The sequence below is a fragment of the Manis pentadactyla genome, chromosome 1, assembly GCF_030020395.1.
Source record: "Manis pentadactyla isolate mManPen7 chromosome 1, mManPen7.hap1, whole genome shotgun sequence".
NCBI classification, from domain to species: domain Eukaryota; kingdom Metazoa; phylum Chordata; class Mammalia; order Pholidota; family Manidae; genus Manis; species Manis pentadactyla.
This window is the reverse complement of record NC_080019.1, coordinates 127,123,891-127,142,370: the sequence shown is the minus strand read 5'-3', so window position 1 is coordinate 127,142,370 and position 18,480 is coordinate 127,123,891. Positions and strand designations below refer to the sequence as shown.

At 42.3% G+C, this 18,480-nt stretch overlaps 1 protein-coding gene across 1 annotated transcript; it reads right to left on the bottom strand.

Moving 5' to 3' along the window:
* Positions 1 to 9,179: 9,179 nt before the first annotated feature.
* ADAMTS1 (ADAM metallopeptidase with thrombospondin type 1 motif 1) lies at positions 9,180 to 17,833 on the bottom strand. The gene is made up of 9 exons (XM_036875206.2): positions 16,646 to 17,833; positions 14,751 to 15,097; positions 14,257 to 14,389; positions 13,720 to 13,887; positions 13,015 to 13,301; positions 12,594 to 12,780; positions 12,328 to 12,503; positions 11,300 to 11,475; positions 9,180 to 11,128 (listed from the first exon to the last, which is right to left on the bottom strand). Exons 1-9 carry the CDS (start codon positions 17,316 to 17,318, stop codon positions 10,429 to 10,431), a joined length of 2,847 nt encoding a protein of 948 aa, XP_036731101.2. The 5' UTR covers positions 17,319 to 17,833; the 3' UTR covers positions 9,180 to 10,428.
* Positions 17,834 to 18,480: the final 647 nt, after the last annotated feature.

Here is an 18,480-nt window from a genome sequence, read left to right as displayed (position 1 = left end):
GTTTTTAAAGAAGAAAAAAATGCGATGCCATTATGACTTTTGGTAGAAAAAACAATGGCCTTCCTCTTAAGAAAAGAAAAAGAGAGAGCATAGACAAGAAATAGATGGGATATACTCTGATGTCTTTAGCAACCTTGAATTGCTGTTTCTGAAATTTGGAGCTGCAATCTAAGGTCATGCTGAAGGTCCATACACTATTATCACTACTACCTACTTACAGTTTTTTAACAATGTAGAGTACTGAAATATTAGTACTAGTGTAACAGTATTGTAATTAGAAAAATACAGAGTTTAACTAATACCCAGCTTCTAAAAGGAATTGCCCTTTTAAAAAAGAACATTCCAGAATATCTTGTACTTTGAAACCTAGATATCATCTCTACGATTCTTTAAGAGCTAAGGACCCTGCCCATAGACTTGAAGATCTAGCATTCAAGATTGTGTCTTTATTGTTTGAGATGAAGGCCTCCAGCCATGGTCTGTTTATTCAGAATTTGTTTATCATGCTGATGGGTCGTGCATTCCCCTGCCCTTCTTCCCTTTGCCCTTGAGTATCCTTTGGAAGGAGTCCCGTTTTTATCATTATCTCTGGCATGCTCTGAGCAGAGAGGATATGAAAGCCAAGCCTGTTGATTCTACTCTTGTTAACAACTCTGGTGAAAAATTTGAAGGTGAAAGGTTCCGGAACATTCAGAACAGAATAAACCAACTTGAAACAAGTGAAACGCCAGCAAAATATAATGTTCTTCATGGCAGGTTTCCTGTGTTTTTTATTTGGTGCACTTCTCTGCTTTTGTGCAAGATGCAGCGGGGGAACCTGGTAAATTCTTAGCCCACCTTAAAGAAGAAAAAAGAGAAGCTCTGCACATAACTAATCTAATACATCTGGTGAAGAGCCTAAGCTAGAAACCTTTGATCCTTGCCCACTTACTTAATCTTTCAGCTGAATTCCCTCATCAGCAACTTCAAGGTCACCAAACGTGGCCTCTATCTGGGCCTACCATTGTGTTCCCGTTCTCCAGTGTCCTGCCTCCCTCAGCTGTGGGAACTGAGAATAACTCAAGAGAGTCCTCAGATTAATTTCCTTATCTTCACTCAGTTTTTCTTTCATATATAATATAATAATATAATTTAAATAAAATATATGCAGGCAAAAAGTGACATTCCATTTTCATTTTTTCTACTTTTTAAGCTTTCTTCCTTTTGTGCAAAATAGAAGTTCTAAGAGCCTATAATATGTAGTAGTGTTTTTTTATAGCCTATGAAAAATTTAAATCAGGCATCTAAAGGAAAAATGATAGATACACAGACTGTTATAGAAAGGACTCACGTAATTGCTTTTTTTTATCATGCTACGATTGGGAAGCATGCCTTTCTTCCCTCCCCCTTCCTTCTTTCCTTTTTATCTTCCCTTCCTCTTTCTCTCCTTCCTTCCTTCCTTCCTTCCTTCCTTCCTTCCTTCCTTCCTTCCTTCCTTCCTTCCTTCCTTCCTTCCTTCCTTCCTTCCTTCCTTCCTTCCTTCCTTCCTTCCTTCCTTCCTTCCTTCCTTCCTTCCTTCCTTCCTTCCTTCCTTCCTTCCTTCCTTCCTTCCTTCCTTCCTTCCTTCCTTCCTTCCTTCCTTCCTTCCTTCCTTCCTTCCTTCCTTCCTTCCTTCCTTCCTTCCTTCCTTCCTTCCTTCCTTCCTTCCTTCCTTCCTTCCTTCCTTCCTTCCTTCCTTCCTTCCTTCCTTCCTTCCTTCCTTCCTTCCTTCCTTCCTTCCTTCCTTCCTTCCTTCCTTCCTTCCTTCCTTCCTTCCTTCCTTCCTTCCTTCCTTCCTTCCTTCCTTCCTTCCTTCCTTCCTTCCTTCCTTCCTTCCTTCCTTCCTTCCTTCCTTCCTTCCTTCCTTCCTTCCTTCCTTCCTTCCTTCCTTCCTTCCTTCCTTCCTTCCTTCCTTCCTTCCTTCCTTCCTTCCTTTTTTCTTTCTTTCTTTCTTTTTCTTTCTCTCTTTTTTCCTTCCTTCTTTTCTTCCTTTCTTTCTTTGTTTCTTTCCTCTCTTTCTCTTTCTCTCCTTTCTGTCCTCACATGATCTCCTCTTGCACAGTGTAACAAGCCGTTTAGAGTGTTCTTGTGTTTTCAAATGTGTGTACTTTAAATACATCATTTTTCCCTCAAATAAGTGAAAGAAAAAGACACTAATATATGTCATATTTTAAATTACTTGAAATAGTGGCATTCATTTGTAAATTGGACAAAAGAAATACAACTTCTCTTGAATTTCTTTTTCTTCTTTACTTTTTATTATGAAAACAAATTATTAGACAAAAGTAGAGAACAAAGTACAATGAGTCTCTATTCATCACTCAGTGTTAACAATTATCATCATTTTGCTGATCTAGTTTCACCCATTCTGCCTTTTCTATTTTTGTTTGAAGATTTTAAAGAAAATTCCAGGCATATCATTTTACTTCAGGACCTAGCTTTAGTTTTTGAAACAAGAGACACTTCAGAAATACCTACCCTGGTTGTGAGATGATAGAGCCTTTCCAGTCATATGGAATATGGGAGGCAATACACACCATGGCATTAATAGGCTGTGTTATTCCATCTTTACCTGCTACTGCTAGTGAATATTGGATATTCCTTTCTTCTCCTGTTAGAGGAAAACAATTTCTCTGCTCGTCTGATTGTTTGCATAAGGAAAATGAGGACACTTGAAGAGGCTAATTTAAGCAATTTTGAAACTTATTTCACAAACTTCTTTAATAAAGAGGAATATCATCTCACATCCTGGCTTTATTCTTTATTCATATGTCTACAAAGAAAATAGTAGTTTACTCTTTTGCTTTTTAGCTTTTGGTGGATCCTTTTGTTCCGGAGATAATCTTGGATAACTGGGAATGTTGGTGGACAGCCTGAGCCCAGCCTTTTCCTCAACACTGACATGTGGCTACTTTTGTACCCTTGACAGCTTTGGAATGAAAGGACATAATAACAATGAAACTCACACACATAGAAAACAGTCTATGTAGTTTTTATGCCTGATAAGAATCTCTGAGTTTGATTCTCCTGCATCTCTGGTTGCTAGGTGTATTTTTGTTTTAATTAAAGTGTCAGTAACTCTAAATTCCTAGAGATTTACTGTTCATTCACCCTTTTCACTGACGAATAGGGAAAAAGAGGTAGAAAGATATAAAATGGTGGAAAACCCAAACAGATTTGAACTTACGACTTTTTTTTTTACTTTAAGTGATACATTGTATACATCTCTTTGGAAAATAACATATACAGAAAACACAAAATGAAGTCATTAAGTAATATGCTTTCCAATTATCTATCTTGACTTCTGCTTCCCTGTTTGGAATGGCCATCACCATCCAAATACCAATAAAACTGACTTTCTTTTATGACATGGTGCTGCAGAAATGCCTCAGCCTTTTACAGAAGTCTTATTGGTGGCAAACTAAATGAAAACAGACACTGCTTATAGTGTCTGTAAATAACTAGTTAGAAAGAATTCAATCAATGAAAACCACTCTAATTAGGGTTTTCCTACTCTTTAAAAGTAACTTTTCCTACTCTTTAAAAATAATTTTTGTTTCTGATTATAAAAATGATATAGTTGGGTTTTGGTAGAAAATTTGGAAAATACACAAAGGTACAAAGAAGAAAATAAAAATAAAAATTGTGCGTGTACGTGTGTGTGTAGAACTTGGTAGCATAATATGGCTTAATGCTTAAGAGTGGCGATATCACAGGCTGTCAAGCTTGGACGCCTGAGATGGAGTCCTTGCTCAGCCGCTTGCTAGCTGAACTTAGCTGTTCAATTTCTCTTTGCTTGTTTCCTTACCTGTAATACAGGCATAATGATAATACCTACATCAGAGATTGTTTGTTTTGAAGAATTAACTGAATTAATTTATGTAAAACCCATAGTGAACTTCTAGAAATGCTGGTCATCATTATTACTATCTGAGATTCAAGTTTTGTTAGGTCATAAATAGTCTTCAGAATACTTCTCTGTGGGCTGCTTTCAGATTAATGTAACATTCATATATAAACCTCTGTGAAACTTTTTGATGATTTATTTAGCATAGATTCCTAGAAGTAGAAATATCTATGTCCGATTGTTTGGCTATTACTGAGGGTTATTCATTACATAAAAATAATATTGGCGAGGTACAGTTTCAGGAGCTGGGGAAATAATAATGAGTAAAGAGACTCTGAGCTAGAAGAGTATATGATCTGTGAAAAGTGACACAAAGGGAATACACATAGTGCTTGGAGAGCATAATCTAGTCTGAGGGTTTTAGGAAGGGTGTCCCTGGAAAAGTGACATTTATTTTGAGATCTGAAAGGTTAATGGTAATTGGGTGGCTGTTTGGAATCCTGGGATGAAATCAGTGGTTTAAAGGAAAGCTCTAAGGCAAGTTCAGTTAGTTGCATTTTGTGTTTAATGAAAATATTTTTTTCATATTTTTCGAACGATTCTCCTGAAACAGAAGTTTAAAGTTTTTAAGCCAAATCAATACATTTGTGTGTGTCTTGTCTGTGTAATATCTTTCATTGTGTCCATGTCCCCTCATCCAAAGGTCAAACAAATATTTCTCTATATTTGCTAATTCTTCTTAAGGTTTCATTTATGTTTTAACTTTTTACATAACTGGGCCTTAAGTGGATGAATGGTCTGAAAGAAGGCTCTAAAATTTTAATTTTTCCGAACAAATTTCTAGTTATTTAAAACTATGTTTAGAATGATCCTTTTATGCTCACAGATTTATATTGCTAATTTCATCATATACTGTTTTTTGGTTATGATTACTAAGGTTTAGTATCTTTCCCACCATAGATATGCTTGTCAATAATTCTACAAGTACCACTTTCTTTCTAATTATAATTTTTTGGTGCATTTTCAAATACAGTCAAACAAGTACCTGTCTTGCCAATGGATTTCAGCCCGGGCAAGTTCGCTATGGATTCAGTGTGACCAAAGAAATTGATCGCAAAATGCTCTTTGGGGTGAAAGGGTTTATTACCCAGCTTGTTCTCCGGCGGTAGGTCGAGCACTAGCGTCTCTGCCTCCGTCCAGAGCACTGGGCCGAGCCCCTTATATAGCGCAATAATAGCTCATTGCCTAACGGTATGGAAGCAGAAGCCCAGCAACAGGCCAGTTACATCATCAGATGGTTTAAGTTCAGTGAGGATCCTGGCCATAGGAACCCCAACTTCCCCACAGTACCTTATATTACACTTTGTTTTTCAGTGTTTCTCTTTTTATTTACCTTTGTAAAATTTATTTCTTCAGATGAAGTTTAGAATTATGTTGCCAAGTTCCAAAAATTTATAAATGGATAATGATTGGAATTTCATTACATCTACTCATTATTTTAGGACAAAATGAAAAGTTTATGTAAGAGAGTAGAAGAAATTTGTATCTCTCTTGCCTTATTCTTCTGTTTTTGTAAAGTTTTGAGTTTTTTCTTATATATTTGATTTGCCCTTACCTAGAGAAAGATTTTCAAGATAAATAGAATAGTTCTTACCTGTTGATTGCCTTTAGTATTTTTAGCAATTTTAAACTGGGGTTATAGACTGGTCCTATTATCCGGTTCACACATTTTATTGTAGATTTCACCTTTAATCCACAAGAACTGTTACTCTTTATTTTGCTTAATTTTTCCATCTTAAACATAACTTTGGCTGATATCATATTTACTGCTGCATTTTTCCTACTGTTTGCCTCATAAATCTTTGCACTTCTTTGAAGAAATGCCAGTTTGATTTTGATAGTTCCCTTTTATTTAACATGTCATTAGAATTAATTTTGAAACATATACTCAAGACTGTCCTTTAATAGGAAAATTTAAGTAATGTATTGCTGTGATAATGTGGATGGGATTTTGTTGCCTTTTTGGCTTTCCATTCTTTTCTTTATGGTTCATATTTAACACACATCCTTTCTCTATGAGGAGACACTATTGGGTATTTGTTTTTAAAAAATATTCATCTATGTTTATCTAATGGCCAAATTCAAGAATAAAATGATGACCTTTGATAACTCCCAACAGAAGAAATTTCTATCCTTCTGTTATGATTTTGTCAATATGACATATGGTTTTAGACCTGAATTTTTATTATTAACATACTTTATATTTCTTCTCTTTTAACTACTATATTTATATTTCTGGTTAATTGTGAAACCATATAGTCCACTATTGTCTGTATTTAGCATTAGTTTAACTGGTTTCCATACTTACTGAAAATCTTGTTTTTTAGTTCCCGTTGGTCTTTAAGTAGAATGCAGTGTGCATCCGTGTTGCACAGGATGTCTCTTCCCCCACAAGAAGCAAAACAAACAAACCTGAGACTCATCCATGGTGGGTTTTCCCCCTTTCACATCTATATACATCTGAAAATTTCAAAGTCTTGAACTGAAAAATTGGACCTCTTTTTATCATCTCCATGGCCATCACTCTAGTTCAGCCCATCATTATCATTCATTGCAATTATTGCAATAGTCTCTGGCTCCTGTCTGGTTCACTTACAGATTAAAATGTCAAGTTAAACTGTGTCTTCCCTCTGCTCAACTTCCTTCACTGGTTCCCTATTTCACTCAGAGCAAACCCGAAACATACTTCCTATTTTTATGGAACTAGCTTTCTGCCCTCCACTGACCTCTCCTCCTTCCCTCCTACCCCTCCCCTCATCACTCCAGTGACACTGGCCTCCTGCTTTCTTCTCCAAGGAGCTGAGCTACTCCCAGCCATAGTGGCCGCCTCTTTACTGTAATCTCATTCCTCAGAGAGCTGTCCCCTCAAATCTTTCTGGTTTTTCCCAAATATTTCCTTATGGAAAAAGCCTTTGGTATTATTCTACATAAAATTGCACTCCACCTCCTTCCTACTCCAGTAAGTAAATGTTTTATACCTTCTCTTAAGAGTAGTGTAGTGGAACATAAAACAATAATAATCCTAAAGAGCAAGAAATTCCATATAAAAAATAGGCTAAATTACAAACAAATAATTGCATAGCAAATATAGAAACTTACCCTTAAATGAAGGCACTATGATTAATAGAAGTGGGTTTCTGAATTATGGCAACAAGAGTAAATTGAATGAAAACTATACTTCAGGAACTTCTAAGACTGAGACCAAATGGAGACAAGTGGAGTGAATGATTATTGTGTCTATACTGGGGTAGGGTAGCTTTGGTTAATTTCTTGGATAGATTTAGCACCCTAATCCTTGTATTAATTTTTTTCCTTTTGGTAAAACCAATGAGGTTAGTAAACTGTGGCTAATTTGTGTCCATTGTTTCTAGATCACATTGAGATCTGTAGTGCCCTCTTCTAAAAGACAAATTCAAAAGAGAGAAATAGTTGGAAACAACTTTTGCCTGAAAGCTCTGATCCAAAAACTGTGCTTGAGTAGTGATTGAAATGTTAGATAAAGAAAGTGGCCCATCGAGTGCTTTGAGAATTAGTTTAAATTACTACTGAATATCACGCCAGCTCATAAGGTATATCTGTAACACAAATGAGCACAAATTTGTTCTCCTTTGAAGCAAGTGCCCAGTCAAGCTCACAGAACTGGATGAGTGTTGTGTACTAAACTCTCTGTTACCAAAATAGAGTATTTTAAACCTCTCAGTTTATTGAAAAAAGGACAAATCTCATCAGTGGAGGGCTGAAAAAATAATGTGGCAACTTAAAAAATCATTTGGCATTACCTTGAACTGAGAATAGAGAATGATAGAAATCTTTTGGCTGTTTGTATCTTTTTGTGTCCTGAATTTCAATCTCCTTGCTTACTACTTCAAATCAATGTAAGCCTTTTAGAAGAAAAAACTAATTGGTGTATTAAGCAAGATGCCAAAATGACTTCTTTGTATTAGGGGTTATCATTTTAGGTACATTGAGCTCATTTAATCAAACAGCTTGTATAAGTGATTGAGGGTAAGGGCATTTCTTGTGTGTGTGTCCATCCTTCATGTCACTTACTATGGGGATTTGTGCCATAGTGATGTAGGCAAATAAGTCATTGTGGTTGAGTTGTTGATGCCAAGAGCATCAGGTCACTGAGCTGCATGGCCAAGTTCTATGTTTACCTGGCTTCTCTGGGACTAGGACTAGTTCTCACAGTGTGAGGAGCCTTTGACTTTAACCTTGGGTTCCTGTGGCAAGTAGGAAAAAAGCTTAACCAGAGGCTAGTGTGAATTTCCCCTCCCACTTAACCTATGCACTTGCTCTTGTGAGTCTTGCATTCAATTGCTCAGGGGAAGAACACTAATTCCAAAGGCAAATTAGAAATTAAATCTGAAATTAATATTACATAGAACTACTTGAGAGAACTGTTCCAGGGAGGGTGAAAAAAAGGGTGAAAATGTCAAGTTGGAAATTTCTGCGGTTAACCACATAATCCGAGTCTTCTAGTAAGCAAGCTCTCTCTTCAGAGACAGTTACTTTGGAAACAGTCTGAACTTTTAAAATCATTGGTGTAACATCTAGCATTTAAAATGTAGTGATTTTTGAAAGGCTATCTGGAGTGGCTTGGGTTTTCCAGGTTTCTCCAGAACACCTCATGTATTTCTGAAGAGCAAATGGAAAATTTGGTGAGCTTTACTCCCCATGCATGTCTGTCCCAAATTCATGAGCATCATTTTCTACTCAGTAGCTTAAATACTTTTACCTAATTTTACTAATGTGATATGATTAAGGAAGAGATACAAATTCAAAGTGCATCCAGAACTCTAACATTTACCATGTTATAAATCAGATCTTGGCAAATTACATTCACAAAACTAATTTGCTCCAGTTTTTGTAAATCAAGTTCTGTTAGAACACCAGCATGCCCATTCACTTATGCGTTGTCTAGGGCTGTTTTCATATTACAACACAATTGAGTCACCATAACAGAGATGATTAAAGCCCCAAAACTGAAAATATTTACTATCTGGCTCTTTACAGAAAAAGTTTGCCAAGCATTGGTATATATTATATTAGTAACAAACCTATCTACCAAAGATATAAAAGATTCCTTTTTTGGCTGTAACCGTATGCACCAAGAATACATAAAACACATTTCATTAGAATGAAATCTCATTTCCAAAAAAATGTAATAACATTCAGTCTTCAAATTCAATGTTTCTATTGGAGATTTCCTTCCCAGGAACTAATTCCCACTAGAAAAAAATAGACACACAGGTTCAAAAATTGTCCTTTTATTATTTCTAGTAACATATATTGTATAAATACTCTATTCTTATATGTCTTTACAAAAGTGATATAACTTAAAGTTTTTATCATTAGAAAGAAATGTATAAAAATAAATATGTTATTATAAGCATTTATTACAAACTATAGTCCTTCTTAGAAGGAACACACAAACCAATACTTATAAAGTATATAGAATTTATAGCAACATATTTTACTATATACATATGGAAAAAGTCATATTCTCTTTCATAGTAGAAGAGCTGAACAGACATTCACCAGGATATGACTGTTGGACCAGCTGCTGGGGATGGACCTGCTACCCCTCAGTAGCCTCCCCACTGAGAGACAAGTGATCTCAGAGTCCCCAAACACTGGGGACCCTGTTCTGCACACCCCATTCTTGTTCTGGCATTATATCCTTTTTTGTGTGTGATTTTACTTTCTGGGGACACAAACTGTTTTTCCACATCCACATTCCAAACGCAGGCTTACATATGAAGGAAAAGAAAGGGAGGAGGTAGGCTCGAGGTGCCTCCTCTAGTTGTTACAGTATCTGATACATCGCTGCTTTTTTCCCTTTGTATACTTAATACCTTTTTACAAATACACGGAATTGTTTGTCAGAATGAATTCACAAAGAAACAATATGGCAAAGAAAGTAAAGATGGAGTGATAGGACACTGCTACGCATTTCTCTCATGCTGGACAATCTTGAATTCTTAGTTCTTAGTAGACAGGATGGCACATACATTCTCTGAAACCATAGCAGCCATAAACAGGGCTAGTCAAAGATCCTGTTTGTAGTCCCTCCTTCCTCCATTGTTAGTGAGGTAAAGTAAGCCACGTCTTAAACTAAAAATCTCATCTTTCTCCTGCTTTTCACTTTCCAACATGCATGATACAAAGTATTTAATCAGTACCACAAAACAAGGATTGTAGTATTCCTTAAACTTACTTTGACAATTGTTTCTAGTGTTTTTAAACTTTGAAGTCAGAGATGTAACAACAGGAATAATAATGGCCTGGGGCTCTATCATTGTTCAGAGATTAATAATCCTATCAAATCTGCAAATGGCAGGATATTCTGAGGCGCTAACTTCCTTCCTGCCTACCTCTACACTCCCAACTCACTGATACACCACGTTGGTCACCGACAAGGCACACTGGGTTCCTCCAGCCTTCTTGATTTCAGTGCATCAGCCCTTCCACAACTCCTCTTTCCCTCAACACCAACCTGCTTAACTGCATTCTGCCATGGTGCAAAAGTCTATGTAATGTTTAGGTTTCTTCAAATGATCGCAGCTGTCGGGAGACAGCACCCCACCATCGTGGGACAGACACTGCGAGGTTCTCTTTTTGTAACCCTTCCCGCAAGTCTTGGAGCATGGTGACCAATCCCCCACCTGCCAGTGGGGGCAGGGCAGGTCCGCGCAGGGTCTGGTGCTGGCTGGCTTCACTTCCTTCGCACACTCTGAGGCAGGCTGCCCGTTGATGTCCCGGCACTCCACCAACCTTCTCTGCCAACCCAGTCCACAGGACTTGGAGCACTCGCCCCACTCCTCAATGACCCATTCTGAGAAAGTAGGGATGGCATTGAAAGACTCCTTCTTCTTCTTCACGAAATAGGTGTATTTAATTTTAGGTCGAAGGGCATTGCCCACTGTGAGCACCTGGATGGTTAAGGGCTCTTTGAGAGGGCTAAAGCTGCGAATTCTTTCCAAGGCTGCAGAGGAGCCACTGTACCTCAAGACACTACCTTTGTATGTAATGTCTTGCTCTAAAGTGGACAAAGTGAAGTCACCATTCAGGATGTATGTGCCATCAGCAGCTTTGATGGCAAGATAACTTCCGTTATTCTTGGATCCTCTCTGATTCCGTTGTTTCACTTCAATATTTGTGGCTCCAGTTGGAATTGTGACAATATCATGATATCCAGGTCTGCAGGCAAGAAGAACAGATATAAAGATGAGACCTCTCATTCACTGGCTAATTATGTTACTCAGCTTGAAAACATGGTAATCATGTAGCACATAATTTTTATCAGACCTGTAGAGAGCTACATATATCTAAATGATAAGATCTTTGGGAGTATGGCACTTTAAAACTTACTTTGCACTAGTAACAGATCCCGATATTTTCTTGCACGTGGATCCATTTCCTCCACAAATACCACACTTATCAAACTTCTTTTTGGAGTCTATGATGCGATCACAACCGGCTTTTACACACTGTCCTTGCACACAGACAGAGGTGGAATCTGGGCTACATGGTGTACCATCTACCACCTAGAGAAGGAAGAACACATATCCAGCATCACACATCACCAGGGAAAGAGGTGATACTATGATGATAGTGAATGTTTCCTCATTAACAAGACATCTCTGCTTTCCTGAGCATTGTAATTAAAATAGTCCTCTATAGATGTCACACTCTGTCCTTCTCTTTGACTTTTTTCTCACAATGTATGTAGACATCTGAATAAATTATATATATTTTGATGATTTATTACCTCACTTCTAGCTGAGGTCGAAGAAAGAGAGCTCTTGGTCAGTCTGCTTACTGCTATAGATGGCCTCAATACCCAGAATAATAGTGGACATAGTAAGTGCTGAATAAGTCACTCATATGTTGAACCTGCAACTGGGATATATTTTCCTGGCTTGCAGTGATAATGACATATGACAATCTCAACCAAATTCAATCGTTTTCTACCTCAGAGCCAGATATATGCCCTCAGAAAAATGATGCTTTTGCTAGCTCAATACACATCCTCAACACAAGAGTCACCAATGCTCAGACTTCCACTGTCATGAGTCAGTGCATACACTCTACTGCTGGCTGTCTAGTAGCAAGTACTTCGGACCATCCTTAAGCTATTTTGCACCATCACTGATTGGTAATATATAGCTTATCTAACCAGAAGGAAAGGGCTTTTCTTTGTATATGAGAATAATAATAAACAATTGCAAGAATTGTAAGTGCTGGATTCAAGCTTCCTTCATAACTGAAGATAACACGGAAGCAGGCAACTGCCAATGGTGACAAAGAAAGTAGAGAAAGTGTATCATAGCTTTCATGAGAAGACAGCAAGCAAGGCCCTGGGTTTTTAGGCAAAAAGCCAGTATAAAAATAATTACCTTGGGCTGCAAAACGAAGAAGTAGCCAATACCTTTGGCTTGACAGATGAGCTTGCACCTGTCCTTTGGGGAGACACCCGCATACTTGGGTGTCCACTCCACTGCAGGCCCGCTCCCAAAGGATGCTTTGGAGAACTCATTGTGTGCCTCACATTGCTCCTCTCTAAAGGTTTTTCCTGCAAAGATAAGGAAATGATGACATTATTAGTTTTCAATCCATAGCTGCCTGTTTGCAGGCACATCCTTCTCACTCCACCCCTACTCACCATCATTATCTGGACAGTCCTCGATGTTACATGACCTGTAGCGCACGCGCTTGCCTTCACAGTACTTCCCTCCATTCTTGGGCACTGGGTTGTCACACTCCCTCATTGTATACTGAACTCCTCCACCACAGGTTCTTGAACAGTCTCCCCAGGGTCCCCACAGCCCCCAGCTTCCATGAACAGGAGTCTAAATGGGGACACAAATCATCAGTGTTAGAATTCCCTACAGAAACTTTTTAGGAAATGGAAGAGAAAGATATGAGACAAAGAATCAACTATAAAAATAATGCGTCTGGATCTTGAGTCGCCTTGAGAGGACACAGATGGGGTGTTTGATGTGGAATCAAATGTTTGCATCACTTTGCTCCTCTCAATTCCAAATTTTAAATAAGTGTGTATGTGTTGCGGTGGTAAAACTCACATCAAAATGCTTCTTGTCAGTCTTGTTCACACACTTGCCGTTGATACACCATTTCCCTTCTCCACAGCTGGTGCCATCTGCCCACGGGAAGTGTTTGGTTTGGCACACGAGCAACCCGCCTGAGGTGCCCGTGCACCAGAGGGTCATGCATGTGCTGGCTGCATCTGGGCAGTGTTTGGACTCATCCCCAAATGTAAACTGGCATTGTCGGTTGGCATCATACAAGGTCCCGGGGAGATCAGAGGGGAGTTGTATGGGGCTCTGGGGTTTGTCCATCAAACATTCTCCTGCCAAGAAAAATGCCACTGTTATTAGTTAACAGTAAATGAAAGCATCCAATGGGTAGATCAGTTGCAGAAAACATTTATCATAAGAGAAAATATATAGCAAATGATTTGAAAACTACAGAGCTTTTGGGGAAGGTGCCAGAGAGATTTAAATCATTATTAAGATGTTATCCTCAATGGAGTGAGTTTTCCTGAATTAACAATGATAGGGAGTTATTGCTCTACTAAAAATTCAAACTGATGTGCTTGGGGAGGTACTCAGCCCAAAAGCAGAAATTTTATTGGGAATTAAGATCTAAAAACATATGTCCTTGGTAATGAAAGTAATTTTGAAAGAGGGAAAATAAAAGAATAATAAAAAAGAAAGAGTTGGTTTAGCTTGAACCCTACATGGGGAAGAGTAGCTTGAGGATCTCACCATGACCATTATCCAGAAATGACGTGATCATGTAGGCACTGCAAGGGGACCACGGCTGGCTGCGGTCCAAATTGGAGAGCATTGACGCCATCATGTGGGAATCCCGGTGGACACCATTAATGCTGGCACACTGCTTTGCGTCATCATGTGGCATGTTAAACACGTGCCCTAGGAAGTAATCCAAAACCCACATTAAAATACAGGTTATTTGCATTATTTTTTTCCCAACAGGGATTCATTTGTCTCAATGTGATATTTCCACAGAGGAAGAAATGTATTTTGGAGACAATGTCTACTTTTCACAGGATATAAGCAAACATGTAAATTTCCAGGTGTCTATAGCTCCAACGATCTTACTTTGAATTCTAATAAAGAGGACCATGTTTAGAATAGTGGAAAGATATTTTCTGCAGTTTCAAGGGAGCCCAGGCACCTAAAAAGGAATATAACCTGCATATTCTGTCTCTTAAATTAACATATGGTTTACCAGTTTGAATTTGTGAATTGGGCTTCACTCTTACTCTGAAATGGGCTTACCTAATTCATGTGCTGTGGTGAAGGCAGCTTGTAAGCCATCATCTTCTATGACTGAGCAGCTTCTGCTGGGATCACATATAGTTCCAACATCAGCCATCCCAAGAGTATCACATGTCTGGGCCCCACACAGGTCCTACAGGGAGTGAAAGCGTGTCCTCATGAATAGAGTCAGAGCATCAAACTGTGGATCTAACTTTTTGGTGGGGGATATTTTCCCCTATGTTTTGGAGCATCTACATGCATTGCTGGTGAGCTGTCTGTCCTTTTAGGAGTATTTTGTGTGACTTTAATTAAGATTCTCCCTAACGCTATTCAAATAAGACTGTGAAATTTGAAATAATAAAATTACTGAGGAAATAAGCAAGATTAGCCATGTTAACCAATGAAAAAATTGTGAGTGCCAAAACACTGCTGAAATGCCTCATATACATTTGTTTGTTATAAAGCTGAGTTCCAAGAGGATGCTTTCATCAGCAGTATTGTCTTCCTCTTACCTGCCGGGTGAAGAGAATTGCGGTGTCATAGTGGCCCCCATCCCGGTCACTGGGCGGATTGTGCTGCTTTTGCCAGCTGCAGAAGTTCCGCAGACTGAGCGCAGCATTGGAAGTCACTTCTGGCCCCTTCTGTTCCTCATAGATGACCAAGATCTTTACGGCCACCAGGCTAACTGAATTCCGAATGCTGGGGTGTTTGTACAACCTGGCTGCCACCGAGAACAGGGTGAGCAGGTAGTGCTTAAGACCACTGCCATGGAACTCTGCCATTGACTGGTCTGCCACGAGCATAGTTTCCACATAGCGGGGGCTGGACACAAATCGCTTCTTTCTTTTGCTTCCAGCTCCTGTAAAGAAACAAGAACCTTTGCTCAGGGGCAGTCTAGCCAAGAATAGTTACTTTCTCAGGGTATGTAAGGAAAGTCTAACCAGTCAAAGCAAATAAAACAAAAATAAACCTGGAACAATAAAATTATTTGTATCTCTTCTCACAGAAAATGTTATTTTTAAAAGTTTTCTCTTTTACTTTAAATAAAAAGGCCCTGTGCTCTTCAGGATCAGGCTTTTTGTTTGTTTGTTTTGTGTGTGTGAGCAAAATTTATTTTGTCCTCTTTGAAGTCCTACAATTTGAACAAGGCAGGGTGCACATCATCCACCCAGCTATAGTAAAAACTTGGAGCAAGGGCAGGAGGCAAGCACCCTGAGTCACTCTTTCACAGGCCGGGACTTAAATCCTGAATGAGATCATCCGGCTCCACGTGGAAGGCCCAGGGCAGGGCTGGGGCCTCTGCCAAGGGGCAGGGCCTGAAGGAATCTCAGCTTGCACTGCTCTGCTCTCTCATTCCAGGGGTCCCTGGGGTGCTCTGCTCTTGCCAAATCCGGGCACAAGGACCACCCACTCTGCCCAGCAGCCTATTGCCCCACTCCCACCGCCCCAGGGAAATAAATTCCTGTCTCGGGCCATGGGGCCACGGTGGATTTTTTGGAAAAGAGCCCTCTGACTCCTGAGACTCAGTTCCCAGAAAGTCCTAACCTCGCTCTGACCATGTATGTAACTGCTTCCAGGAGCAGATGTACAGGGGCAAAGAGGAAAATTCTAAAACAAGACGAGGTAAAGTTAAGGGAAGAAACAGGCACCAAAGTGATCGAATGAAAAGAACTAGATGTATTGCACACAACAGAGAGAGCAAGACGAAGGCGGGACAGCAAGGATCAAGCGGTGACTAACATTCAACAAGGCTTGAGAGCCGAATTATGGCCGCGAGAGGGAGTGCAAACTGGGAGGCCTGGTGGGAGGCGCGGAGAGGCGGGGCGAGCCGGGCAAAGACCTCCTGGGCAGGTTCTGCTGAGGGGCCCCACCGCCGCCTCCAGCCGGTCGGGGTTGGCCTCTTAAAGGGGTACGGGGACAGAGATGGGCAGCACAGCTGTCCAGCCTCTCTGGGTACACATTTCCAGGTCACCAACCCTCCACTCCTCCCTCTTCTGGAGGCAGGGAATGCACATAGGCGGCGGTTACAAAACTAAGAGCAAAGTTTCAACTCGACTAAACACATGCACAATGGTTGAAAAGAAAAAACACATTAACAGTATGGAAAGTGGGCGCACAGGCTCACAATGAACTAAGGTGGAAGGAGCTGGGTTACCAACTCTCCCTTCCCGTTCGAAACGCTTCTCTTTAGTAGAAAATCGTCGATTTACCCTCTCCTGAGCATTCATTATGTGGGAAAACGTCTGACAGAATTTCATTGGTTCACCAACCAAACTACAAGCTACATTCCTCCAAATCTCCACCTATCCGCAGACAAAATAAGATGCTACCCTCAAGCCGCACAGAGAAAGAGGGGAAAGGGGGTGAATGGAGAGACAGGAGAGAGCAGCTCTTCTGGGGCAGATACCTGTTGGCTGTCCGGCGCGCTGCGGCGCCCAGTCCCGCGGCAGCCTCTCCGCCTCGCCGTCTTCGTTCTCCGACCCCGCGCCCCTAGGGGGCTGGATCTCCTCGTCCATGACCCCGCACTTGGCGCCACCGCCGCCCCGCCGTCTCCGCCGCAGGAGATGGAACTGGGGCCCCGCCGGCGGCTCCTCCCCGGCGGCGGCGGGGGCGAGGCGCACTGTGGCGGCTGCGGGCGCGGGCTGGACGAAGTACTCCTCGCCCTGCAGGTAGAAGGCGCCGCGCACACCCTCGCAGAGGCTGAGAGCGGCGGCCGAGTTGGGGTCGCCGTTCACGGTGCCGGAGTAGAAGCAGTGCGCCAAGTCGCCCGCAAGGTCCGGACTCTGCGCGTCGGGCCCGGGTCTGCGCCCCACTGTCTGGAGCGTGAAGCCGGGAGCCAGGAAGTCGCGGTCGGGCTGCAGCTCCAAGCGCAGGTGCCGGCCGAAGGCGTCTAAGCGGAGGTGAGTGGTCGTTTGCCCCGAGGGGCGCTCAAGTGCCGGCATCACCAGCTCTTCGTCTTCCTCCGCTGGGCGCCCGCGCGCACCGGGTGTGACCAGCAGCGCCACGGCCACCGCGAGCAGCAGCAGCGAGGGGGCAGACTTGAAGTTTCGAGACCGCCGCTCCAGCTCTGCGTTCCCCATGTCGCCGCCTGCCGTACGCCTTCGGAACCCCAATGGGACAGCTCGCTGCAACCGAGCCCCGGGAGGCACCGTGCGCCGCAGCGCACCGAGCGAGTTGGCTATTGTTCTGGTCGTGAACGCAGAGCCTAGCTGGCTTCGCTCCTGACTGTTAAAATTAACAGTTACTATTATTCTTTGAAAGGGCGCAGAGCCGACCACAGAGCTCCAGGAGTCACTTAGGAGGAGGCGCTGCAGTTCTGCTGGCGCGCGGGAAGTTTTTCTTCTAGCGCAGAGTTGGAGGCACCGCGCCGCAGGCGCTGGCGGGGTGGCTGCCGAGGGGGACAAGAAGCACCCTGGGACGCCTCTGGGGCAGGGGGCAACGGGCAACAGAAAACGTGAGGATCGGTGCCTGGAGCCCCTCTTCGACCTCCGCGCTGGCCGCTCGCTTTGCGCAGAGCTCTGTCCTCTTGTCCCCACTGCGCGCCCTAGCTTCGCAGCGGCCACTAGCTTGAAGCCGCTTCCCAGCGAGTGCAAGAACCGGGCAACTCAGAATGCCCTTTTATAGTCTCAAACTATGTCTCCACTTCCCCTCCCCCCTCCCTCCTCCCTCTTGGCAGCGGTTCCATCCCGAAGACACCGCCCCCTAAAACTCAGTCGGTGCTAAACCGCGCTCTGCGCCGCAGGCCCAGGCGGGGGTGGGGGCGGCCTCGGCGCTGGCTCGGCGCCACAGACTAGTCAGTCTGGGGGCGGAAGACGCAGGAGGGGCGCTGTGACCTGCACTTTGTACGTTTGGGGCTGCTTAAGGGAGAAGGTACTCCCTTCCACCTCGCCTCCCCCCTCACCCCGCCCCACGGACTTCCCCGACCACCCTCCCTTCTCACCGCTCCTTTAGTGCCGGAGCGCAGTTCGCGAGCTGGGTAGCAGTTCCCAGAAGGGATGATTGGTGTGGACAGCCAAATCCTTCTCCAAGATTTCTCCGTCTGGGAGCTATCCCTGGGCCGCCTCCCTCTCTTATCCCTCTCCCCGTAACCCCCTCCTCCCCTGTCTGGGAGACGAGCCAGGGCTGCCCTTTCTAGAAAAGTACCCCACCCCATCTCCATCTCTCGGGCCTGGCCACAGGTCGGTTTGCTGCAGCGTGCTCTCGTTGCTCCAACTCTTCTCAGGGAAAACGTGGTTGGGTCAG